Here is a 27,156-nt window from a genome sequence, read left to right as displayed (position 1 = left end):
TCATGATCTGGATCAGAAATGGAGTTAGGGATTAGGGGTAGGAGTTAGGAGAAACCAGTTAGGAATGAGACCAAACCTGCTCCTCTCAGAAAAGACCATTGGTTCTTAATAGGCCTCATTTCTGTTCCTTCGTTGGAAATCCACTTGTACTTCAATGGTAAATAGCGGTGAGGAACAGCCTTGGGTTCTGAAGGTTGGAACGGTTTTCCCCCATGATTATCCCAGTCTTATTTGAAGTGTAGCCCACACTAGACGGTGGTGTGGAGGATCCAGCCATAGCAGGATCACTACTGTTAGCTGGAATCCATAGAAAACTCTAGGATCAACATATTGGTTGAATCTGTTGTAAGAGAAGAGGCCCCAAAGGTCGGGAGCTTACATGAGAGAAGTTTCTCTTTCATATAATCAATAGCCCAAGCATAAAAACAGGAGCAATCAGGGCAGTTCCGTGGTGCTGAGAACAAAAACGCCTTCTATCTCCTGGCATAATCCGTGATTTCCACCTGTGGCCTGGGACTGCTGCTCCAGGCCCAGATTTCGTGTCTGCATTTCCCCCGTGGACTGGAGAGCCCTTGGGAGGTTTGCTGTGTGCCCTCGCTCAAGGGTGCAGCTTGCCAGCTCCACAGGCCATTGTCGGTTGCTGCCACACAGTCGCTGGGCCGCAGGGTGTGGTTTGCAGGCAGGCGGGCAGGCGGGCAGGCGGGCGGGCAGGCAAAGGTGCAGTGACGGCTGGGGCTTCTGTCACCACAGTGGCAGGGGGATGGCTGGCTGTGGGCACAGCCTCTACCAGAGCTCACAATCTCCCCAGGCCCCTCTCCCTGAACCACTGGGATGAGTGATCAGTAGGACGAATTCATGACTGCGGGGGCAGATCAGATGTAACACTGCTTAGGCCCTACCTTGTGGGGGCTCCACAGCAACCTCTGGCCCGTGTTAACCTGTTAACCGTGGCCTGGAGGGGAGCAGGGGAGCTCCCGGTGGAAGGAAGGGAGGGAAGGGAGGGAAGGGAGGGAAGGGGAGGGAGGGGGGAGGGAGGGAAGGGAGGGAAGGAGGGAGGGAGGGAGGGAGGAAGGAAGGAAGGAAGGAAGGAAGGAAGGAAGGAAGGAAGGAAGGAAGGAAGGAAGGAAGGAAGGAAGGAAGAAGCCCGGGCAATCCAGTAACCACCCAAAGATGGAGTCGGGGGGGGGGGGCAGGCGGGGTACCCGGAGGGAGTGTGGCCGCAGCCGGGGGGTCTCCTCCACCATCGCACACATCCGTGAAACGGTCACGAGGCGCCTAGGTGCGGGGGAGGGGTCGATGGGCCCGTTTTTGGTTCGGGCTCAGGTCGCTGTCTCGGGGTCCCTTGGGATCCCCCCCCCCCCCGCGAGCGCACCCAGCAGGTAAAATCCCGAAAGGGCCGCACTGCTGCTGGGGGCAGATGCTGTTTTCAGGACACTTCGCAACCAAAAACAAGAAGCGGCGACTCCACCCCAGCAAGGCACCTTCCTCTTTAAATGCACACAAAATCCATACTTGAGACCCGCGTCCAGTGCGGGGAGTCCTGGCAGCCGCGTGCGCCCCGCTCCGGGCCCTGCCCCAGGACCTCGTCCCTCCCGAGCTTCGCCCGCCGCCGCCGCCGCCGCCGCCGAGGACCAGGCCCAGGACCCGCCCGCCCAGGACCCCGCGGCCCGAGCTGCCCGCGCCGCTGCCTGACGACGCGCTCCGCTGCCCGTCGGCGCCGGGGACTGGGGCCCGGGCCGCGCTCCTCGCCGGGCCGCCGGGCGCGGGCGCGAGCCGCCCTCCCGCACGAGCAGCCTCGGGCCCGCGCCCGCCGCGCCCCGCCGCCCCCCGCCGGGACGGCGCCGTCAGGCAGCGGCGCGGGCAGCTCGGGCCGCGGGGTCCTCAGGCGGGCGGGTCCTGGGCCTGGTCCTCGGCGGCGGCGGCGGCGGCGGCGGCGGCCGGGCGGCGGCGATGCTGTGGCCGCGGCTGGCGGCGGCGGAGTGGGCGGCCCTGGCCTGGGAGCTGCTGGGCGCCTCGGTGCTGCTCTTCGCGGTACGCTGGCTGGTGCGGCGGCTGGAGAAGCGGCCGCAGGGCCTGGCCCCGAGCGGGCCCTCAGCCCCGCTGGCTGGCGCGGCCACGACCTCGGCCCCAGGTGAGGCCTGTCCGCCGCGGCCCGCGGCCCCCGCTCGCTGGCCTGGGCCCGGCCTGGGTCTGGGCTGGGTCTGGGCCCGGCCTGCCCTCGCCCCCTGCCCTCGCCCCCTCCCCTCCCCTCCCCCATCCTCGCGTCCCCCGCCCCTCCCCCCCGCCCTCTCCCTCCCCGGCCTCGCGTGAGACCCTGGAGCCCCCCTGGAGCCCCCAACAACAGGCCGTGGGGACGCCCGGAGCTCCGTTCGCCGGGCCCGTGTGCGGCGGAGGCGCCGGGGGCCCCGCGGCCTCGTCCGCCGCCGGGTCCCGTGCAGCACGGACTGGGCCGCCCGCCGCCCGCCGCCCGCCGCCCGCCCTCGGGACCCTTCTCGGTCACGCTTACTTTGCCCTTTTGTGCGAAAGTCCGACTTCCTTCTGGAGGGAGAGAGGATCCGCCCTTAGGTGCTCTGGTAGGAGGAGATTCTGTCCCCGGAGAGCAGAGTCGAGGAGTCCAGCTGGGTCCGCCTGGCAGGCTCAGGGCTAACAGGGTCCGTAGGGGTCACTGCTGCCCTTGGCCTGCCCTCGCGGCCCAGGAGCCAGACGGTGCGACGCGGCCTCCCGGCTCCGGCCGAGACCACGCGGTGGGCGCAGCGGCCGCTCCCCCCGGCCCAGCTCTCCCCCATCCTGACGGCCTTACCTTCTGTCAGGCCCTTAACAAAGTTGTGGCTGACGGACGCCCCGGGGCAGTAGCATGACTTGTCCAGGGACACCGTCCACCCTGTGCCAGGTCACTGCGGGGCACCAAGGCGCCGGTTCCCCAGATGCTACAGCTCCAGTGATGAGTGTGGCCAGTAGAGCATGGAGCTAAGAGAGTAAGGTTCGGAGTGTCTTTTTTTTTTTTTTTTTTTTGATTTTTTATTTATTTATGATAGTCACAGAGAGAGAGAGAGAGAGAGAGAGAGAGGCAGAGACACAGGCAGAGGGAGAAGCAGGCTCCATGCACCGGGAGCCCGACGTGGGATTCGATCCCGGGTCTCCAGGATCGCGCCCTGGGCCAAAGGCAGGCGCCAAACCGCTGCGCCACCCAGGGATCCCCCCCCCCCGACTTTTTTTTTTTAATTAAACATTTCCTTTTTAAGTTTTCTGTTCTGGAGTCACTTTAGACTCATAAAAAATTTACAGAAAGATGTTACGCAAATACGCGTATATGAAGAGATGCTCAACATCACCAGCCAAGAGTGAAATACAAATTAAACCTACAGGGGCGCCTGGGTGGCTCAGCAGTTGGGCGTCTGCCTTTGGCTCAGGGCGTGATCCTCGGGCCTGGGAGGAGTCCCACGTTAGGCTCCCGGCCTGCTTCTCCCTCTGCCTGTGTCTCTGCCTCTCTCTCTCTCTCTCTCTCTCTCTCTCTCTCTCTGTCTCTCATGAATAAATAAATAAAATCTTAAAAAAAAAAAAACTTACAATGAGATGTTGTGCCCATTAAAGTGGTTAAAATAAAAATACCACAAATTGTTGGTAGAAATGCTGAGAAACTGGGTCTCTCTCATTTACTGGGTCTCTGGTGGAAAGGTTAAAGGTTCAGCCTCTCTGAAATGAATCTGGCAGTTGCTCAAAAAATGTAACTGTGCACTGCTTTCCTGAGTATTTAACCCAGAAAAACGAAAACTTACTTTTAGGGGATCCCTGGGTGGCGCAGCGGTTTGACGCCTGCCTTTGGCCCAGGGCACGATCCTGGAGACCCGGGATTGAATCCCACGTCGGGCTCCCAGTGCATGGAGCCTGCTTCTCCGTCTGCCTGTGTCTCTGCGCCTCTCTGTCTCTCTCTTTGTGACTATCATGAATAAATAAATAAAATAAAACCCATTATTATTTTTATTCAAATTGACTTTCTAGCATATCATGTGTTCTGCAAGATTAATAAGCCTGTGTTACTTGGTAACTTAGTAACCAGAACTGACAGTTAGGGATAATTTGTCAGTGTCAAACACAGCAGCACACACTTCTCATGTATTATTTTATCTAATTTTCTTTCTTCTTCTTTTTTTTTTTTTTTAAGATTTTATTTATTTATTCATGAGAGACAGAGAGAGAGAGAGAGGCAGAGACACAGGCAGAGGGAGAAGCAGGTTCCATGCAGGGAGCTGATGTGGGACTTGATCCTGGTACTCGATCCCGGGTCTCCAGGATCAGGCCCTGGGCCGAAGACAGCACTAAACCGCTGAGCCACGAGGGCTGCCCTGTTTTATCTAATTTTCAATGCAGCCTAAGAAGTAGAGCTGTTATATCCATCTTACAGATGAGGAAACAAGCTTAGAGTTTGCATGACTTGTCCAAGTTCACACAGTTAGTTCTGTGATGTAATTATTCTACTTACTGTTTGACTAGATACAAGGACAAAACCCCCTTCACACTAGCTCAGGTTAGAAAGATAGCTTTAGAGCAACGACATGGGAAAACTAGACTTTTGTAGGAATGGATACAATTCTTCTGTTTATTCAGTGTCTGCCCCCACTTGTCCCAATCCCTTGCATGTGGCTTTTTTTCTTCCAAGATTTTAGTTATTTGAAAGAGCGCAAGCAGGGAGAGGGGCAGAGGGAGAAGCCGACTACCCACTGAGCATGGAGCCCGATGTGGGACTCCATCCCCAGACTCTAGGATCAGGACCTGAGCCAAGGGCAGACACCCAACCGACTGAGTCACCCAGGCGTCCTCCCCCTTGCTTGTGGCTTTTACCTCTCCTGTGCTTTTCATATCAGTTTCCTATCACTGAGTCACCTCTGTTGCTCTTATATCCACGTATAAAGGGAATCTACTTAGGTACCCTCCCTGGGTAGAATCCTGTGATCAGTAGGCTGCCCCCCTTCAAAATCTTTGGCAGGTTTTTGGGACTGTGCAGTACATTCATTGTTTAAAAGGATAATATCCTCTTTGCAAATAAGTAACAGCCATTTTTGAAATCTTGGAATTGGGAAGGGGTGGTGGCATTAAAAGCTTAGAAAGACAATACACAGGGGCATCTGGGTGGCTTAGTCAGTTGAGCTCTGACTCTTAATTTCAGCCGAGGTCTTGATCTCAAGATCATGAGTTTAAGCGCTGCATTGAGCTCTCCATGCTGAGTATGGAGTTTACTTTTAAAAAAAAGTAAAAATAAAAAAATATGCAGAAATAGGGTAATATAATGAATTCCTTGCTTGTAGTCATCGCCTGGCTATGAAAGGTATTAATATTTTGTGAATCTTATTTTATTTGTCATTGCTCCTTCCCCAGCTCTCCTGATAGATATATATACACACACACACATATACATACACCTCCTCTGGTTAAACCTTTAAAATACATACGTGTGTGTGTGTATTTTTTTTTTTAATTAAAGATTGATTTATTTGTTTTAGAGAGAATCTCAACCAGACTGCTGCTGAGGTCAGAGCCCTACATAGGACTCCATCTCATGACCCCAAGATCATGACCTGAGCCAAAATCAAGATTTAGAAACTTAACCAATTGAGCCACTTGGGTGCCCCTAGAGTAACTTAAAGTTAATCTTGGATGTCCCATCATTTCATTTGCAAATACGTCTTTTAAAACTCTACTCTTTGGTTTTATTGATTACCGTGTGTAATTGTTTTTTCATCCCTTCTAGAAGTTTCTCTGTTTCTTCTTTTAATTCTTTGTATTTGTTCCTTGTTATACCTGGTGTATTATTGGTGTTAAAATCACCCATCTATGCGCTTATGACTCCCAGACCTGTTATTCACTCTGAACTTGTAAATCTTGGACTTGAAAACTGAAATGCCCAGTTGGTGGCAGTAACGTGATTCTGATGCTCAGTGCCTAGGTCTCCATCTTTCTCTCTCTAGCATTCTCTATCTCAGGTGAAGTTACTCATAAGCAACTAGACTGGAAATCTGGCTGTTATCTTAGGCTGACTGCAATACCTCAAACCCCTCCCCATGGCATCTGGTCCATCTGTCCTTAAGACCTCCAGTTTTTCTAATCTGAGCCCTTGTTTCCACCCCTGTTATTTCTTACCTTCTTCCCAATTCTTGCTGACCATGCTTAAGCCTATAATCCATAGGTTTACCTGCTCTTTCTCCAAAGGTCTCCATTAAAACCCTTGTTCAGTTCACATCCACTTGTTGGGCTGCTGTGTAACCTGAACAAGTTACTTAGTGTCTCTGTGATCTGTAAAGTGGGGGGTGAACAGTAATGATACCTGCCACACAGAAGAATTATGACCATTAAATACTTAGCGGTGTAGTGCACTTACACTAGAGCTAGGCACGTGGAAAGACCCTCCCAAAACGTTAAACATGAGCTACTTGTTACCAGTATTAGCAGAGTGACTGCCAGAGCTATCTCTGTGGCTCCTCTGGTTAAATCTTTGCATAAATAAATTTCCCTTTTTTTATGGAATAAAGTACAAATATATTTGTAGGGTCTGTTTCTGGAGTTGGATTTCTGATGGATATTGTTCAGTTGCCTTCCTTGGGTTTGCCCCACTTACACTCTAGAGAAAATGAGCTTGCTTATTTCCCCAGGGTGCTTACCTTCTTGGAATGTTAGTATATCATGTAATAGCAGCAGGTTCTGACATTCTTATCCAAATGAACCAGAAACTGCTTAATTTTTTTTTTTTTTAGTTTATTAATTTTGAAACAGGAAACTTCAGAAAGTTCTCATGGAGGGCTCAAAGACTACAAAAAATAAGGAGGAACTGGATTGAAATGAAACTGAAGCCAGCTTTTTTGCTACTGCTGGATATTTTTCTGTTTTGTTTTGTTTTTTAATGAGAGATGATGTACTTTTAGCCATCAGATTGATTTTTGTTTTCTTGAGCCTAGGTGAAATGACAATGGATGCCATCTTGGCACGACTGAAACTTCTGAATCCCGATGACCTTAGAGAAGAAATTGTGAAAGCCGGATTGAAATGTGGACCCATTACCTCAACCACAAGGTTCATTTTTGAGAAAAAATTGGCTCAGGCTTTATTAGAACATGGAAGAACACTGCCTTCATATCCTCCTGGCCTTGACACCTCAGATGCCACCACTCTAAGCAAGGATGCACAAAGGGTTTTGAAGTCTGCTACTGTAGGAAGCCAGGCTGAGCAGGTTGGCTTGTCTGAAGACAGAGATTTTGGTTATAGCGTGGGCTTGAATCCTCCAGAAGAAGATGTCATGGCATCTAAGACCTGCTCCATGCCCTTCAGTGCCACCTCTGGGGTCAGTGGCCACAAAGCCATGGTGAGGGCCTCTGTGGAGCAGCCTCTGTACTATGGGGTGTGCCCAGCATATGAGGACATCCCAGCGAGAAATGGTAATGTAACAAGCATCTGGTATTTCTTTCTTTTTAAGTGATTTTATTTATTTATTTGAGAGAGAGAGAGAGAGCATCAGTGGGGAGAAGAAGGAGAAGCAGACTCCCTGCTGAGTGGGGAGACCCATGTGGGGAGCAGACTCCCTGCTGAGTGGGGAGACTCCCTGCTGAGTGGGGAGGCCCCTGCTGAGCACCATCCCAGGACCCTGAGATCAGTGACCCAAACCAAAGGCAGATGCTCAACTGACTGAGCCATCCAGATGCCCCACATCTGGTGTTTCTTACACAGATGGTAGATGGACAGCAGGGGAATGTGATGTTGAAAATCTTGAACCACAGAGAAAATTTAATCGCCATAATTTTACCAAGTGAGACACTGTTAGCATTTTTTTTAAAAGAATTTATTTATTCATGAGAGACCCAGAGAGAGGGGCAGAGACACAGGCAGAGGGAGACACAGGTTCCCTGTGGGGAGCCCGATGTGGGACTCAATTCCAGGACCCCAGTATCATGACCTGGGCCAAAGGCAGATGCTCAACCACTGAGCTGCCAAGGTGCCCCACTGTTAGCATTTTTAGGTAGAACTCTGCTGAATTGTTTTTTTTTTTTTTTTTTTTTTAATTTATTTATGATAGTCACACACAGAGAGAGAGAGGCAGAGACACAGGCAGAGGGAGAAGCAGGCTCCATGCACCGGGAGCCTGACGTGGGATTCGATCCCGGGTCTCCAGGATCGCGCCCTGGGCCAAAGGCAGGCACCAAACCACTGCGCCACCCAGGGATCCCTGCTGAATTGTTTGTAAATGTGTATGTGAATTTTCATTTAAAAATTTTTTATTTTATTTTATTTTGTAAAGATTTTATATTTATTCATGAGAGACAGAGAGAGAGAGAGAGAGAGAGACAGAGACACAGGCAGAGGGAGAAGCAGCCTTTATGCAGGGAGCCCGATGTGGGATTCGATCCCAGGACTCCAGGATCATGCCCTGGTCTGAAGGCAGGCGCTAAATGGCTGAGTCACCCAGGTGTCCCTACAATTTTTATTTTATTTTAGTTAATTTGATAGGCAGCAAAATGAAGTTTATTGAGCCATAGTACAAAGCTCCCAAAGAGCGAGGGGGACCCGAGAGGGTTGCCTGTATATGTGAATTTTTAAAAATGAAGAAAATTGGATTCTTTGAGACATGCTACATTTACAAATAGGTTTTGACTAGCTACCATTTGCTGATAAATTTTTCCCTTTTTTTTTTCAGCATAATCTGAATACCTTTTAATGTAAATGGCTAGTACAGTTATAAGTAGTTTTCAACATCAAAGATTTGCAATTAAAAAAAAAAAGACTTTGAGAGAGGAAGATAGCATGCATAAGTGAGCACGAACAGAGGGAGGGACAGAGGGAGAAAGAAAAGCAGGCTCCATGCTGAGCAGGAAGCCCAACTGGGGCTTGGTCCCAGGACCCCAGGATCATGACCTGAGCTGAAGTCAGATGCTTAACTGACTGAGCCACCCAGGTGCCCCTAGAATTGCAGTTTTAAAGAAGACTAAAGTAGATAGCACTGGAAAGAGTTAATGAAAGCTTGATATTGATTAGAATGTCAGAAATTATAGACTATCATTATTGTGATACCGTTTGTGGGAGTACCCCAAAATAGGAGATTTGTTAGACATATTATGTACCATGAGTAGAATGGAATATTATTCAACCATAAGAATTTTTTAAAGAATGTTGACACTGGAAATGGTCATGATGCAATTTCTATTTATTTTTAATCTTTATTATAAAAGTTGCTTTTTATTTATTATTATTATTTTTAAATATTTTATTTATTGATGAGATACACACAGAGAAGGAGAGAGAGGCAGAGACACAGGCAGAGGGAGAAGCAGGCTCCATGTAGGGAGCCCGACGGGGACTCAATCCCGGGACTCCAGGATCACGCCCTGGGCTGAAGGTGGCACTAAACCACTGAGCCACCCAGGGATCCCCCTAAAAGTTGCTTTTTATAAAAACAAATATTGTAAAAGTTAAATTTCTTTCTTCCTCCACATCCAAATCGTAAGTCACTAGGATTAACCACTTTATAACTGCTTTTGTGCATTATTCCTGACTCGCCTATGTTTTATTTATATATATGTATTTGAATTCAGATTTTTATTTTTGGTATATTTTCATTTAAAAGTAACATAGATCTCTATATAAAAATGTACCTTATTTTTATTTTCACAAAATGGTAAGTAGAAGTGTTGGGTCAGAAGGTATGCATTTTTGGGATGCCTGGGTGGCTCAGCAGTTAAGCGTCTGCCTTCAGCTCAGGGAGTGATCCCGAAGTCCTGGGATCGAGTCCCACATCAGGCTCTCTGCATGGAGCCTGCTGCTCCTTCTGTCTGTGCCTCTCTCTCTCTGTGTCTCATGAATAAATAAATAAAACCTTTAAAAAAAAAAGTCAAAAAAAAAAAAGCACAGCCCCTACACAGCCTGTCTCCCCAGGTTTTGCCTGCTGAGGCAGACATGCACCAAGAACACAATGCAAAGCGACTATCTATGATGTGAAGGAACATAGGAGCCAATCTAGGCAGAATTGAGTTGGGGGTGAGGGAGCTTCCTTACCTGGCAGCTCAGAGCCTGGGTGGATCAGCGGTTGAGTGTCTGCCTTTGGCTCAGGGTGTGATCCCCAGACTGGGGATTGAGTCCTGCATTGGGCTCCCCTCAAGGAGCCTGCTTCTCCCTCTGCCTGTGTCTCTGTCTCTCATGAATAAATAAAATCTTAAAAAAATAAATAGTATCCTTAGATATGTTACATATGTGTACAGAATACACATCTTTATATCCAAGCCCATACATATGATCAAGCTTATTGTGTTCTTTTGACCAGCTAAGGCCCCTTTTCTTCAAGATTAAAAATCTGAAATATTGGGGCACCTGGCTGGCTCATTCAGTGGAGTAGGCAACTCGATCTCAAGTCCCATGTAGAGCTGATTTTAAAAAATAAGTCTAACGGATGCCTAGGTGGCTCAGTCAATTAAGTGTTTGCCTTCAGCTCAGGTCATGATCCTCAGGGTCCTGGGATTGAGTCCTGTCTTGGGTTCACTGCTCATTGGGGAATCTGCTTCTCCCTTGTCCTGTGCCCCTCTCCCTGCTTGCGTTTCTCCCTCTCTCTCTCTCTCTCATACATAAATAAATCTTTAGAAACAAATCTTAAGGGAAAAATCTGAACTATGAGAGAAAAACTGAGTAACAGTTGTTTGTTATGAAACCCGGGGCCTTCAGGTGTGAACTCTGTGATAGTGACTCCGATTATTCCTCTCTAATTTTCCTATTACTTTTTCCATGCAGAAAGGATTCATGTTTATGAGGATAGAAAGGATGCATTGCAAGCTGTCAAAATGATCAAAGGATCTCGATTTAAAGGTTTTTCAACTAGAGAAGATGCTGAGAAATTTGCTAGAGGAATTTGTGATTATTTTCCTTCTCCAAACAAAGCCTCTTTACCACTTTCTCCTGTGAAAATAGCACCACTCATTAGCAGTGGTGGACTGAAAGGTAAATTATGTAGCAGCTCACTTCTTGGTGTTACTATTAGGTGGGCCCCAGGTGTTTCGTGCTTTCTTCCCCATGTATTGTCATTGGTTTTCTCCTTTGAGAAGTTCAGTTTGCTAGGAAGTAGAGAGCTAAGGCCCAGGCCATGGATAATGGGTCAGCCACCTGGTCTGGAGATGACCCTGAGGATAGAGGCAGTGGGCCAGGCATTGGCTCCAGGCCCTGTCCTCCTTGGACAAGGCCAAGGAGAAGCAGCAGAGGGGCCACAGTTGGCCCTTTTGTTTTGCTCCCTTTGTTTCCCTCTCTCCTTGATGCCCGTGGGAGTCAGGGGCTTTGTTAGGCACTGAGACTTGCCTATACTTACTTGTAGGACTGTGCCATCTGCTTTGACCCGGATAATCCTGCAAAAGTTGAGCTCACCTGTAGGACCTGTCCAGTCAGAGATCTGGCCATACTCACTCTGGCTCCAGAGCAGGGTCTTCTGAGAACTCTTTTTAGCACTGTGCAGAACCCTAGCAGTGTCTAACTTTGGCCCAGCTCTGTCTTGTCCCCTCCAGGAGCTCACAGCTGTCCTGTTTCCCTGGCTGACTAGGGCTCCCGGGAAGGCACCTTTTCCTTGTGGACATAAGGCCTTTAGTCAAAAACCTCATCTGCTTGCTTTTCTGTTTCCTTACTTGGCCCTGCATAGGTGTTTCTTAGGGAGGAATCAGAGTGATTTTGAACAGTTACAGGTTTCCCTCTTTACAGTTTGTGAAAATATTCCTCTAGAGATTGCTTTCAGACTTCCCCAGGTGGTTGTAATTAAACAACAACAAAAAAAATCATCTGCTCCACTCTGCCTTTATGGGAACTCTGCTCGTGGAAGTTCTTGTACGGGTGCTGCTGGTGTGCCCTCATCCCTCTTCACGAAGCCTTTTGCAGCTAGAGTCCAGTGAGGTCCTTTTGCTCTTGGACTTTTGCCGTAGTGGTATGTTTGTGCCATGTTGTTGGCTTGAACACAGGCCCTTCTGCTATATATGCTAATTGATGCTTACTTGTTAATCCCAACTAGGATATAAGCTCTGTGGGAAAGATTTTTGTTGCCCTCATATAGCACACAGTGGGTGATGAGAAAATGTTTGTGAAGTTAAATGTTCTTAAATTCTATCTTCTAATGACAGATGGTTTGTACTTGTCTGAGTCAGAAACTGTAAACAGAGAACGTGCCAACAGTTACAAAACCCCCCGTACTCAAGATCTCACTGCCAAACTTCGAAAAGCTGTGGAGAAGGGAGAAGACGACACCTTTTCCAATCTCACCTGGAGTAATCCCCGGTATCTCATTGGTTCAGGGGACAATCCAACCATCGTGCAGGTAAGCCTGCTTCCAGCATTGTTAGCATCAAAAGACTGTGGTTGACAAAAATGAAGCTCAGAATCTGTAGTTTTCTTTCAGGAAGGATGTAGGTACAATGTTATGCATGTTGCTGCCAAAGAGAATCAAGCTTCTATCTGCCAGCTGACTCTGGAGACTCTGGAAAACCCTGAGTTTATGCGGCTCATGTACCCAGACGATGACCCGAATATGCTGCAGCAGCGCATTTGTTACATCGTTGACCTGTACCTGAACACTCCAGACAAAGTGGTGAGTGTCCTGTAGGAAGAGTCATAGCTAGTCTAAACAAGACTTATGTCTCTCATATGTGATTATTAACTGCCTCCCCCTGCATGTGGAGAGGAGATGTGCATTCATTGACTTCACCTAGCTTAGAAAGGGATGGATGACAAGATCCATTCACACATGAGAGCTCTGCCTCACTAGGCAGGATGCATATGGCTCTCAGCTTTGTGCAAGGATAGGTCCCTCCTAGCCTTTGTCCAGAGAGGCCTGAGCTGGGCTTTGATGGGAAGATAAACCAGTGTAACAACCTGAAGGGAGAAGAAAGTAAAAAGGGGTTTTGGTGCCTTTTATTCTAGGATTCTGTATCTTTTTTTTCCCACTTAATATTAGGAATATTTCCTGCAGAGTTAAAAATTTCAAAGGGTTGGTTTTTAATGATGCGTAGGCTTACGTAAGAATTCTTAAAACCGAAGAATTTTACTTAATTTTATTATTTTTTTTTGAATTTTACTTATTTACATAAAGCAGAACCTAGTGATAGCTTAGAGCCAAGAATTGTAAACTCGGAGCAAGTCTAGGAGTTTGAAAAGTTGTGGTTGTCACAAGAAGGAATAACAGAAGCATGTTGGAGTGGGACATGACTTACTATTTCATGATACATGTCAAATGACACATTGAACTCCAGAATTGCAAAGCAAGGATAACTTTTAAATTAACAAGAGAGAGAAGGGAGAATAAAGATAAATTTGGCCAAGCTAGCACAATTATAGAAGGAAGTAAAAGTTTAGAAAACAATGATTATATGAAAGCAATAGTAAGTGTAAAATAAGACAGAAGGAGCAGAATTAGAGTTGTGTCTGTTAGACTAAGAGTAGATAGACTTAAGGAAGGATTCCTAATTTGATTAGTACGTTCAGGAAGTGTGACTTGAAAAATATAACAGAGTGATGCCTGGGTGGCTTGGTGGTTGAGTGTCTGCCTTTGGCTCAGGGCATGATCCTGGAGTTCTGGGATCAAGTCCTGCACCGGGCTTCCTGCATGGAGCCTGCTTCTTCCCCTGCCTGTCTCTCTCTCTCTCTCTCTCTCTCTCTCTCATGAATAAATCTTAAAAAAAAAAAAAAAACAAAAAACAGAGAAGTGTGTGCCCTACAGAAAATACACAGTTTTTTATTAATGTCTCTGTAGTACTCTCAGAAAAATGTGCATATGCATGTCTACAGGAAACATTTAATAAGTTCTTGAAATCAGATGTTATAGGCCATCTTTGACCATAACTCACTAAGAAAAGGAATCAATGACAGTGTTGGCCACAAATATTTGGACTCTTGAGAAAGTACCAGAGCACGGCAGAGACCAGCATGGTGAAAAGCCGGACCAGGCTGGCCAGCAGTGTTGGAAGAACCCAGAGCCTGTTGTCCCAGCAGGAGTTAGGGCAGAGGTTACGGTCAAGTGTGCAGAACTTGGAGCAGGTTAGGGACGGATGTTATGTAGTATGAAGGAAAGGAGTGGCCAGAAGGAAGTGAGAGTGTCGAGGTCCCTTTGAGGTTGGGTGTTTTGAGTGCTAAGTGAAAACATTGGCCCCTCACATGCAGCCCCGTCAGCCTCCCACCTCTGCAGGCCTGGCAGGGAAGATCAGGCTTTTAGTAGAGCTTGGGCCACAGAGGTAGAGTTGTCTCAGGTAGAACATGAATCAAGAAAGTCCTAATTTAGACAATGCACTAGAGCAGATCCTGCAAAGGACAGTCTGGTTTTGTAAATAAAGCTTTATTGGAACACAACAGTCCCCCTCTTTTTTTTTCATAATGATTTTATTTATTTATTTATTTATTTGAGAGAGAAAGAGAATGCGGGAAAGCACAAGTTGCGGGGGCGGGGGGGAAGGCAGAGGGAGGTGGAGAAGCAGACTGCCTGCTGAGCAGGGATACCCCACATGAGGTTCAATCCCAGGACCCTGAGACTGTGGCCTGAACCCAAGGCAGATACATAACTGACTGAGCCACCCAGGCACCCCCTGCTCGTTCTTTGTGGATCATCCATGGCTGCAGAGACATACATAGCAGGGTGGTTATGGCAGAGACTGGGTGGTCTGCAAGGCCTAAACTGTTCACTTTCTGAACCTCAGTTGAGAAGTTTTGCCAGTCTGGACAAAAGGGCAGGATATGGTCAGAGAATGCTGCTGTAGGCAATTGCCCAGACTTTTTTAGGTTCATGTGGGAAGTTATATGAAATGGTGACATGGTCATAAAGAGTGTACTTTGCCGTAGCTCATTTGTTAGCTCCTTCTGAACCTGGGCACCCAGGCACTGGGCAACAGTTACTAGGGTGCTGGGCTAACCTCAAGTCCAGGCTTAAAGTGAGTATGCGCTTAACATGCCAATATTTCTCAGTTGTTAAAATAATGTCTTTTTATGGTCTTTTGTTTTTGAGGGTTTTTGTTCTGTTACTTATATTTTTATCTTAAAGCAAGCTTTTGAAACAAACATAATTAAAGATAAGTATTCTTCCACTGCACCTCTCTCAGGGCTATGACACGCCACTGCATTTTGCTTGTAAGTTTGGGAATGCAGATGTGGTCAACGTGCTTTCTTCACACCCGTTGATTGTAAAAAACCCAAGGAATAAGTATGATAAAACTCCCGAAGATGTAAGTATCTATTAAAATACTGTTACTGTATACTGTTAGACATGAAAACTTGTGAAATCACAGTATTGATGACAGCTACTGTGAAGTCAGTCACTGACCCTGTGAACATGTTTGCCTCACGAGCACACCAAAGAACCATGATTACTAAGTAAGGTATACCATGAAGAAGATGCATCAGTAGCATCAGGAACTGATTCAGAATAATGAACTGCCCATGTTTGCTTATTTTATCGTCCTGAAACCGATGGTCATTTGTTCTCATCATCTCACAGTTTTTATCAAGTTCTGCTTATGCATTACCTCAGTTGACCAGGGAACTGGAGAATGGAGGAGGCAATGGTGATGGAGGAGGGGGTAGTGGTAGTGATGATGAAGGTGGTGGTGGTAGTGATGGTGAAGGTAGTTGTGGTGGTGCTGGAGGTGGTGGTGGGTGGTGGTGATGATGATGATGAAGAATGGTGGTAAGGATGACGAGGATGGTGGTGGTGATGAAGATGGTGGTGAGGATGGTGGTGATGGTGAGGATGGTGGTGGGTAGTGATAAGGATTATGGTGGTGGTGATGATGGGGCTGAAAGCAGCTAACATGTTTTTAGCTCATTATGTGCCAGGCACAGCCCTAAGTCTCTCCCGGGTATTCTCACCTGACCCATACGACTCTTGTCAGGACTAATGCTGGCAGTGGAGCAAAATGTGCGTTAGAGAGGGCAGAGGTGCGTCTGTACTTGTGAGGTGGGGGGGGGGGTCGATCTGACAAGAATTGAAAGATCGGTGATTTGTCCTGTGCATTGGAGCTGTTGTTGGTCAGCTGATCTGAACCAGCCAGCCCTTTGAAGTGGAATCTGTAAGGATTCTAATCTGATGGTGAATGCTGCTTTTATAGTTGCTTTGGTTATATAAATAGTGCCCATTTTCTATAGAAACTTTAGAATACTCATAAACAAAAATAAAATTCCCTATTCTACATCTCAGAAATTATCATTGTTTTTCATGAGTCACACTCAACTTTTTTGTGTGATAGGTATGTATATTTTTCACTGTAAAATGGTATTTGGTAACTAGTATTCTTTTTTTTTTTTTTAATTTTTATTTGTTTATGATAGTCCCAGAGAGAGAGAGAGAGGCAGAGACATAGGCAGAGGGAGAAGCAGGCTCCATGCACCAGGAGCCCGACATGGGATTCGATCCTGCATCTCCAGGATCGCGCCCTGGGCCAAAGGCAGGCGCCAAACTGCTGCGCCACCCAGGGATCCCGGTAACTAGTATTCTTAAATCACTTGCTATACCTCACAAAAAAATAGAAACACTACTTACAGGGTACAATGTAGTTGATTTCTCTTACAGGCTAGCCAGAGATGGTAATTTTGTGGTTTCTTATTTGAAGGTTATTGGTTTTTTATTCTAGTGAAAATGTTCTTGTCACTATAATTCTCTAAGGGAGAAAGTTGATTCCTGTAGTAGCAAGAATAAAACACTTGTGTTCCACACTAAATAGGAATTCTGTTTTAATCCAGCCAAACAACAGCAGTAGACAGGCCCCCGGGCATTGGAGTTCATGGAGCTGAAAGTTATACGTGTGTCTGCCTATTCCTGCCTGACTGATGTGGAAAACTAGAACCTGGAGGGTAGTATGAAGAAAGATCATAAAATTCACTCACAGAGTTTGTCCTCCTCGTCCTGACCCCTTCAGCTTTTACAGAACATTTTGGAAGAAAGATTATACTGTTAAACACATGTGCTTTGATTGTGGGCTTTATGAAATTTTCAATATTAGGACATTGTCCTTGTATTGTTAACTTTAAATTTTGTTTTTGTAAAATCATTTTAATGATAAAATGTGACAAATTAAGATTTAGACTGTTCACATACTGTTTTTTTAAAAACAGGTCATCTGTGAAAGAAGCAAAAATAAGTCTTCGGAACTGAAGGAGCAGATTAGAGAGTACTTAAAGGGTAAGTTGGGGCATAGCGCTTGGAATGTAAGGACCACCAGTGGGGAAGGCCCTGGACTGCTCGCTGAAGCAGGGTGACATCTCAGGGTGACAGACCTTGGGGTGGTCTGCTTCCTGAACCCGCAGCTCACATGCCACCTGTTGTCTTATAATGCCTCATTTGAAGCCTTGAACTTCTCTGGGAGACCACAAGTCGTCTGTCATTTGACTGTTCCTCATGGTGTCACCCTGTAATCTCTGCAGGTGTCCCATGTAGCAGGTGCCCAAGCACAGCCTGCAAGTTAGCAGAGCGGAGAGTGGGAGGGGCTCTCTGCCTGGAGCTCTTTGATCTGGCACTTGGTTGGCTTCTCAGATCCCTGTCAGCCCTTCCATGTGCTGCCCTCTGCACCAGGGCTTGTTTCTCCTGGCTCCCTGGGCAGCTCCTTCCTGCAGCCTCATAGGCCCTGGATCTCAGCACTCTAGGCTGACTTTTGACCTGTTGGCTGCCCAGGGAGCCTGTGACCTGTGGGGGCAGCCCTTCCTGATCAGGTCTATGGGGGCTCACCCCTGCCTTCTGGGCCCTACTTTGTGGTCAGAAGCTTCAGGGAGCATGGAAGTGGCTGGTTTCAGAAAGGAACTTTTCCTGTTGTCTTCCTCTCGGCTGTTTCCAGTGTGTTTGGAAGGTGGTGGCAGAGGCATCTTTCCCGCCATCTGCAGCTAGAAGTCTGGTGGCCCCATTTGCTATGTGACATGACAGCAGATACTTGAAGCTCGAAGCTCTTTGACCTGGCCCCATTTGCTGTCTCTCCTTGTCTCTTAGTTTCTGTTCCTTCCATTTAAAGCAAGGGTCAGCAGATGCTTGCCTAGCCTGCCGCTACTCTTCGTAAATAAAGTTTTGTGTGGCTGGCACATGAAAGCCACAACTATCCATCTGCATGTGGTGTCCTGACCCTTTCCTGCTCCACTCTCCCAGGTGACATCACCACACTCTATCATTCTTTGTCCAGATTTCACATCAGAGTGTCCTGTGATGCCAGATCGTTTGAATTGTGTGTTCAGTGATAGAATATTGTTCCACAGATCAGGAAGGTTAAAAGAGATTAAAATACAACTTCTTTTTAACCATTCTCAGGCTCCTACTTTTATGCTAATCTTGTTCATACAGGTCCTGCCTCAGTCTTTTTAGTACCTGGGGGTACGGAGGGGTGTTTGCTGTTCCTCTTCCTTCCTTTTTATTTTCCCCGCAGAGGAAGAACGTGGTCTGACAGAAACTGGCCTCTCACCTAGGTCCTCTAGCTCCAGAGCTTTTTTATCATTGGATCCCTTGCAAAGCCCCTGGTGTTTCTTGGGTTGTTTACCAGATGCCACTGATGTGAGGACCCACCCAAGGAGATGCCTTAACCAGGGTATCTCCTCTTTCCAGGCCACTACTATGTGCCACTTCTGAGAGCTGAGGACACATCGTCTCCGGTGATTGGGGAGTTGTGGTCTTCAGACCAGACGACTGAGAACTCTCACATCGGCCACAGTGGAGGTGACCCCAGAGACCCTGTTCTGACCTTGAGAGCCTTTGCAGGGCCCCTGAGCCCGTCCAAGGTGAGCTCCTGTAGAAGCTTCTGGAACCAGTTCCTGGCTGTCCCCACCAGAAGTGCTGGATGTTTCAGCGCTTGCTTTGTGTTTGGTCTTGAGATCAGGACTTGTGGAATCCCATTGAGGTGGTGACGAGGTTTGAGAACACCTGCCAGAGAATCAAGAGTGTCTTGATCCTGTTCCTCACTGGTTAGCCAGGGTGAATATGGTAGTGAGCCCATACTTCAGAGGAGCGAAGTTTACCTGGGTTAAATATCATCATCACCTGGTTCTTCTGTCCGTATCAGTGGCCCTTCTCATGGTACATGCCAGCCTAGCTGGGCTGTCCATTCCATATTCTTGGTTGTTTATTGTCAGTAGGAAATTTCCATTTACAAACTGTGAAGTTCACCTTCGGGGCAGAGGTATTTCGTACACTGTTATCTTTCTTGTTAAAGATTTTAAAAGGGTGCCAGGCTGGCTTGGTTGGAGCATGTGACTCTTGATGTCAAGGTTATAGTTCGAGCCCACGTTGGCTGTGGAGAGTACTTAAAATCTTTAAAAACGAAACATGAAACCTTCTATTTTAATGAAATTTAAAAATGATAATTATTTTATTTTTTAAAGACTTATTCAGGGATGCCTAGGTGGCTCAACAGTTTAGCGCCTGCCTTAGGCCCAGGGTGTGATCCTGGGTTTCCAGAATCAAGTCCTACATCAGGCTCCCTGAATGGAGTCTGCTTCTCCTCTGCCTGTGTCTCTGACTCTCTCTCTCTCTCTCTCTCTCTGTTTCTCATAAATAAATAAAAGTCTTAAAAAAATTATTTGAGAGAGAGAGAGAGCAGCAGGGAGGGGTAGAGGGAGAGAGAATCTCAGGGAAATTTCCCCTCTCAGCAAGGGAGCCCTACACGGGGCTTGATCCCAAGATCCTGAGATCACGACCTGAACCAGAACCAAGCATCGGATGCTTAACTGACTGAGCCACCCAGATACCACGATGTTAATAATTTTAAGTAATTAGTTACCTGCAATTATAGAAGTGTCTGCAAAAACAGGTGTTACGAGTTATGGTTAGAGTAGGTTGCATAAAACAAAATTCTAATAAGAGTGACTTAAGGGCACCTGAGTGACTCAGCAGTTGAGCATCCAGGCTCCCTGCAGGGAGATTCTTAAAAGATTTTATTTATTTATTCATGAGAGACACAGAGAGAGGGGCAGACACAGGCAGAGGGGGAAGCAGGCTCCCTGTGGGGAGCCTGGTATGGGACTCGATCCCAGGACCCCGGGATCATGCCCTGAGCCAAAGGCAGATGCTCAACTGGTGAGCCACCCAGGTGCCTCTAAACAAATAAAATCTTAAAAAAAAAAAAAAAAAAAAAAAGTGACTTAAAAACATAGACGTGCATTTTCCTCTTATGTGATGGGAAAGTGACTTGAGCCCCTTGGTGAGGCAGCTCTGCAGGGTCTACCTCAGGGTGAGGCTTCATCTTTGGGAGCCTGAGGGGCAGCTTGGAGCCTCACAGCCCAGCGTGGGCCACTGGAAGGGATCTTTGCCAGAGCGAGCCCCTTTGTGCTGCTGTCATAATGAGGCACTGGTTGTTTATTGGTCTAACTGCCATGCAGGAGGGCACATGAGGAGGAAGAGGGATGCTGGGAGGTACTCAGCTGGGTCTGTGATGCTGATGGGTCTCTGCATTTACCTGTGACGGGTACATTGCATAGCTTGGTACGTTTTCTCCTCAGGCAGAAGATTTTCGCAGGCTCTGGAAAACACCACCTCGAGAGAAAGCAGGCTTCTTTCACAATGTCAGGAAGACGGATCCAGAAAGAGGCATTGAGAGGGTGGGAAGGTACTGACTGGCTTTGTACAAAGGAACAGGAGCCAAGTGGCAGTGTCGTTTTGTATACTGTGCACTTATATGTTGGTTGAGGACGGAAACCAGTTACAGCTGCAAAATGATCGTTCTGGGAAGTGTTCACGGTGAAGCGGGGAGTATGTGAAGTTTATTCGTCGAGGTTTGCTTCCTGTGAATGTTGCACACACTGTGTAGCACAGGGTCCACCACAGCGGTCCCTCTGGCAGAGACTAATGGGAAGCATGTCCAGGGTGTGGCAGTGTTCTGTATGAGGGGCCATATGCTGGGTGTCTCCTTGGCAGGAAATAAAACTCAAGAGGCAGATGTGGCTAGAAGCTGTTAGTAAAAAGTCCCTGAAAAGTGTTTTTTCCAAAAACAAAGTGTTTTTAGTCAAAAAGCTAAGTTACAGTGAAATCAAAGCTACATTGATTGTTTTAGAATTTTTTTCTCAAACAGTTTCAAGTTTACAGCTTGAACTTGATAAAGATTTCCAAATTTTTATGTGCCTTAGGAAAACCAGAATCCTCTCCAACTTTATACAGTTGTTATATGGAAACAAGGCTGGTCTGTTATGGGATTTCGTGTCTGATTTGTTGCCCCTCTGGCTTGTGAGAGTGGGGTGGGTGGTCAGGGACCCCTTCTCTCTCCACAGCTGCACTGCATTCAGTGACAGTCCAGGAGAGAAACCGTGCTCAACCTTGTCCTGCTTGAGAAATGCAGAGTACTATCAGAGCCCCAAATTTATAATAAAAATCCTAACCAAGATTACAGGCATTGTTTGGCATAAAGTGGCTGTTTTCTGAGCAGTCACATCTGTGAGGTTTTTTTTTGTTTTTGTTTTTTGTTTTTTGTTTTTTTTTTTACAACCGGTTTTCTAACTGATGGATTGTACTTACTCTTGCAGGGAGCTGGCTCATGAGCTGGGGTATCCCTGGGTCGAGTACTGGGACTTTCTGGGTTGTTTTGTTGATCTGTCTTCCCAGGAGGGTCTGCAAAAACTAGAAGAATATCTCACTCACCAGGAAGCAGGCAAAAAGGCCCAACAGGACTCAGGAGAAAATGAAGCCTCTCATCAGGAGAACCCCTTTGGTAAGGACATTCAGACATCTGTAGGTTCTTGGAACTCGGACCCTGTCCTGTGGCCGTGGACCAACTGCGTCCATGTGAATGAGCACATACGTGCCTTCTCCTGTTCTCAGCCCACTGGTGTCGTAGCAAGTTTGATGGGAGGTGCCAGCCACTGTCACGTCCCACGTGCACCTGCCTTTGACCTTGGCTTCCTTCTCATTCTCCGGCCTGTGAAGGCGTTGCGCGGGGCCCGGATGCTGCTTTTTCTATGTGCAGGGACCTGCATGGCTTTTCTTAAGGGGCAGTGCAGGCTTCTGTCTGGGGGCCTGAGGACGTGGCTCTGAAAGAGTGTGGTTTGTGGCTGGTTCTGGGGATTTGCAGCTGCACCGCGTGATCCCTTGTGGACTCTTGTCACACACCTCTCTGAAGAACTGCTCTCTCTCCCCTGTAGGCCATGCTCGGAAGTGCAGCAATTCGATCTCTGTGAGAGCATTTCTTGATGAAGATGATGACTTGAGTTTGGAAGAGATTAAAAATCGGCAGAACATGGCTCGAAATAACACCCAGCCCACAATTAGCACTTTTGGGGACTCGAAGTGTGACATCCTTCCCTTGGAGCAGAAGACCAACCTTATAGAAGCCTCCACCCTGACCAGTCCCCATAGCAGCAAGAATGGATTCTTTAGCCCCCTGAGCAGCGGCAGGACCTTGGGCAGGAAGCGGCCAGAGGCCCCGAGCACAGAGGAAGCTCTCCTCTCATCAGTCTCAGGCTTGACGGTTGACCTTGATAAACTGAATTTGGAAGATCTAGGAAGTAACTTTTCTAAGACACCAAATAAAATTACAAAAAGTAGAGACAGGAAGAGCTTGACATCAAGAATGGATGTAGTCGAGAGTGACTTGTTAGAGCCGCCTGCTGTTGACACACTTAGAAATAACCAAAGCAGGAAAGAAAGTGAAATGTCAGCCAAAATAGCTAAAATACGTCTGGGTCCTGATGGTCCTGTGCACAAGGCTCAGCAGAGTGGTTCCGTGTCCTCAGAGCCCTCAGGGGTCCCCACCACAAAGGAGCCTGTCCAGAGGCTCTTCCTTTTTGGGTATGAATGGGGCGTGTGCACATGGGTGAGGCTGTGGGGGTGGATGTGGAAGCGGATGTGAGCACACGTGGCACTGTCCTAGTTTTCGGAAACCTTTTCTCTACCCACAACGTGGTTGCATGTAGTTTTCTGGCTCCCATCTCTTTCATGACTTTGTAGCCCCGGGTGCCATGTTATGATTGTCCAAGTTGGTGGGAGGTGTGTTCTTTTCAGTGCAGGTTCACATCTTGCTGTACTCCCTGGGGAAGTAGTCACCCCCAGAAGGACTAGGCCAAGAACTTGGTGTGTTTTAGGAAGAAAGACCATCTTCCCAGGGGACAGGCCTTTTGGGTCAGTCTTGTGGTCATTGACCCTGGGGGTGCTCAGAATCGCATGTTCGCAGTGGAGGGGTCCACCACTCCCCCGTGGGACAGTGTGGCCTGTCTGCCCCTGTGGCCTTTGTCCATCCACAATCCACATCAGCCCAGACAGCTGGTGCCTGTGGTGGCAGAGATGGGCCAGCAGTTGCCGTTCTGCTCCTGTGCAGGACTCTTGAGTGCTGGTGTTGGAAGTCTTTTTAATCACAGGTGTTTCTGGTTTTTCTTTCCTTTTTTTCCTGCCTTGTAGAGAGGAGCCATCAAAACTGGATCGGGATGTTCTGGCAGCTCTGGAGTATGCCAGCGTGGACCCTCAGCAGTACCCAGCCGTACACAGATGGAAGAGTGCCGTCCTGTGCTACTCCCCCTCTGACAGACAGAGGTCAGTGGGCCTGCAGAATAACCTGTAACACAGGGTTGTTGGTAGCTCGCTTCCAGAACGGTCCAATCGCAGTTCGCATATGTTCACATAGTTGTTCATCTGGAACACCGGCAGACTGGTTAGCCAGGCTTACGTGCAGCATCCTGATAGGGCCATAGTTGGCAGCGTCCCACACACACAGGAGGTGTGCACTTGGGTGGAAAGCAGGAGGTGATAAGGTGGAAATTTAGGATGGAAGGGTAGGGACTCCTGGTCAGAGCCACGTGGGACTCCCGGGAAGTCGTGTGTTCTGTGACTTCAGATCCTGTGGTTCTGAGGTTGCAGTACCTCTACTGGAGCCCTGTGGTCCCCCAGGGCTTGGGTGCAGGGCCCACATCACCATCTGTGCTGACAGACCTTTCTTGGTTTCCTCAGTTGGCCAAGTCCTGCGCTGAAAGGGAAGCTGGAGTCTCAGCAGCCGGACCTTGGCTGCCCCCACAGCTGCAGCCCAGGGAGAAGCCCCGGGAAGCCCGGGCCCACACACTCCCCGGGCCTGGGCAACGCTGGGCGCTATAGCCCCGCAAGTGGGAGCCACCTCCGCAGGATGGCGCGCCTGGCCCAGCTCACAGCCTTATAGGGTGGGTGTAAGCTGCTGGGCATCTCATTTTACTCTTTGTTTTTAGAGAAAAAAGGGCAATGTGTTTATTGCTGAAATTCTACCAAAAAGAATATATTCTGATTAATTTATTAGTCCTCATTTTGAGAGTAAAAGATTTTTAGAAAATGCTAGTGTTTTGTATAAAATTTAGTTTTCTGATGTTTTGGGAGAAGTTGATGGAAGCAAATCCAGATACAGATTTTCTGGAAACTGTCAATGTATAACAATGTGGACTTAAGTTTGCATTTGCAAGTGTAAGGCGCCATTCCCGTTCTGTGTGTGCCAGAAGCCCGGGCGAATGCCGGAGCTGGGGCTGCCCGGAGTTGTGCTCACTTCAATTCCGTTCTTACAACAAAGATGAATTTTGTGCCAAAATTCATTCTTTCATTCATTTTTCTGGGAAGGATCTCTGACTTCTTAGTTCCTGATAGAAAATCTTTGTTTTGCCATTTGGTCCCAGTGGGTTAGACCCATTGACAAGGTGGATGCTCAGGAGTCAGCGAACCTCGAAGTTGACTTATACTTGCAGCATTTATAGTTACGGTCGTTATAAACATTTAAGCTAGTGACCTGAAGATAAAACTAGCTTTTCTCTGGGAGTCAATCCTCCAGTCCGTGGGAGTCCTGGGAGTCCTGGGAGTAGTCCCGCAGCACTTGAGAGGCCAGCAGCCCTGAGGGACCTGCAGTTCCAGTTACTTTGTTTAGTTGCTGAGGTAGTGCCAATAAAATGACCTTTAAGTTCTCTAGTTTTGAAATGTATTGCATATTTCCAAATTTACTTCCATTGGGTTTTCTTTATAAAAGGGTATTGCGCTTTAGTACAGAAAATAGCAGTTTATCTTTGAGCCCTGATCATTTACCTTACTACATTTATTTTAGCTTCCCTTTGTCCATGACCTTCTGGGCGGTCTGCCTGGAGCATGGGGGTCACCTTAGAACTACTGCCACGATTGACACCCACATACCCGAGTTGAGAGCTGACTTCTCTTGGGTGTACGTGACTGCTCACACACTGGTGGTGCTCTGTGAACATTTCCAGTGTTTGATCCAAAATGGAAAGCTCTACCAATTTTTGCTAAATTCAGTGCCTTTTGTAAATCATTTTTTATTTTCCTGAAACTTGGTTTTTGTGAATATACAGTGATACTAAGTAGGCATGAGATTTTTGTTTTTGTTTACAAAAATTCTGAATTGGAACTTGTGTTAAAAATGTATTTCATGTGCTAACAAGAGACAAGTCAGTAATATTGGAACCAAGATTTAGACTTTAAAATTTGAATGGTTGTTACACAGGGTGTTTTCATTTGTGGAATGATCTAGATATAACACAGAAAAATACATTCTATTCTAAAAGCCAATGGCATTCATAAAAGTCATCTTTGCTCTCAAAAGGAATTAGAATACAGATAGTACATTCACAGCAATGGTCTGCTTTCTGTAAAATTCTCTTCCATATGTTGTTGTAAATATTCCAATGGAAATTAAAAGTGTTCTGAGTTTTGCAGACTCAGTTCTTGTTTTCTGAAGTTATAGGTGGTCTTCACCTGTTTGTTGCTATAAGGTGGTTCTGGCCCCAGCGAATGCATCATCATGTGTCTTAAGGTGATTTTGCATTCTTTTTTTAAGCTACTTAATGGAATAAATGAATAAAACCTCGTGGTGGAAATTCTTAGCTTTCAGAAAGACTCTCACAGGTGCTGTTTTATTAAAATCTTAAGTAATGTTGTGATGAAACAGTGTGTTAACCTGATAGTGGTGAATTTGCTGTTTTCTGGCCCCTTTTGTTCTTAACATGGTTGTGAAAAACTTTTAACTTTCAGTTAAGCTAGCACAAAATTCCTAATTGCCTTTGGAAATGAGCAACCCTTTCTCATTATGTTGACAACTGACATGTAACTAATTCACGTCAAAAGAGATGATGGGAACCCTTCTGCCCCGATGGGGTGGTTCTGTGGCTCCGGCCGCAGTACAAGGGATATGGGCAAGTCCCCTGGTCATTGCCTAGGCACAGCCACTGGCAAGGTGTTCTAGAACGAGTGCCCACCGCACGGAGCAAGTGTTGGTTTGCAGCCCTCTTGGGAGTGTCCTGGGTGAGATCTGTATGTGGAAGGCAGGAAGGGGCCAGGCCACTCCAGGTTGCCAGATGGCAGGTTTCATAAGCTGAGGAACTTACAAGGCTCATTATCGCCGGTGGCAAGGTGAATAGCTCCCTGCAGCCATCTTCCCAATCTGAAGAGTTGATCCAGAAGCCCCATTCCGTGCAGGTGTTGCCACCACCGCATCACCATCTCAAGGCTGTGTCCTTGGGGCAACCTCGGGGACCGGGACAGGTGAGTGGAATCCTCAGCCAAGGCTGGGAGGCCCTGAGGAGCTTATGGGTCAACTGGCCATCACCTCTTTTTGAAGACCTTCCTCCATTCCAGCTTGGACAAGTCCTCTGGAATAATTTTGGCATGTTTGCAGCAACACTCACAGCTTTCAGGGGCAATGGTGGTCTGTGGGATTACTGCCCTGCCATGCCGTGGCTTCACGGCCCCGTTGCCCTGAGCTTGGTCTGCTTACTGGGCTGTTCAAAGCATGTGCTTTTCTTACTTATACTGATGTTTTGCACTTGTACACAAAAACTGAGGATTTTCTGGTTTACAGATTGCACTTCTGTACCTTTCTTGGCTGTCTCAGAAGAACAAACAGCACAACACAATAGGAGGGATGCTGTATCTTCCCATTGATGTCAGTTCAGGGTCCCTCATGGTCTGTGGGCTAATTAGCAGGCTTCATTTTGACCAAACTTAAAACACTGTTGCCATTTCAGTTCAGAAGGCTTTGGTCATCTGTGGCACGTCAGAAAGTTTCCATCTTCACATCAGGGGGCCCCCGTGACCCCATATCAAGACCCACCTCCTGCTCCTCGGCTCTATCCCGTGTGGGCTCATTTTCCACTTCCAAAATGCTGCCCTGCTCCTCAAAGGTCAAGTGAAATTGTTCCATCCAGGCATATATTTGAAGGCAGAACAGTGAGGCAGCTGCATAAACCCCTTAAGGGAAGAAGGAAGGG

At 47.4% G+C, this 27,156-nt stretch overlaps 1 protein-coding gene across 2 annotated transcripts; it reads left to right on the top strand.

The window, feature by feature from the left end:
• The first annotated feature begins 1,928 nt into the window (after positions 1–1,928).
• On the top strand, positions 1,929–25,757 carry ANKLE2 (ankyrin repeat and LEM domain containing 2). Of its 2 annotated transcripts, none has more exons than XM_055321907.1 (13): positions 1,929–2,131; positions 6,948–7,424; positions 10,759–10,965; positions 12,123–12,316; positions 12,398–12,586; positions 15,084–15,206; positions 17,092–17,158; positions 18,560–18,732; positions 20,449–20,555; positions 21,466–21,650; positions 22,081–22,726; positions 23,333–23,464; positions 23,879–25,757. In XM_055321907.1, exons 1-13 carry the CDS (start codon positions 1,951–1,953, stop codon positions 24,078–24,080), a joined length of 2,883 nt encoding a protein of 960 aa, XP_055177882.1. In that variant the 5' UTR covers positions 1,929–1,950; the 3' UTR covers positions 24,081–25,757. The 2 variants fall into 2 exon arrangements, with proteins under 2 accessions (XP_055177882.1, XP_055177883.1); XM_055321908.1 differs by lacking the exon at positions 1,929–2,131 and adding an exon at positions 2,893–2,975.
• The last annotated feature ends 1,399 nt before the right edge of the window (positions 25,758–27,156 follow it).

The sequence above is a fragment of the Nyctereutes procyonoides genome, unplaced genomic scaffold, assembly GCF_905146905.1.
Source record: "Nyctereutes procyonoides isolate TBG_1078 unplaced genomic scaffold, NYPRO_anot_genome, whole genome shotgun sequence".
NCBI classification, from domain to species: domain Eukaryota; kingdom Metazoa; phylum Chordata; class Mammalia; order Carnivora; family Canidae; genus Nyctereutes; species Nyctereutes procyonoides.
This window is presented reverse-complemented; position numbering and strand designations above follow the sequence as displayed.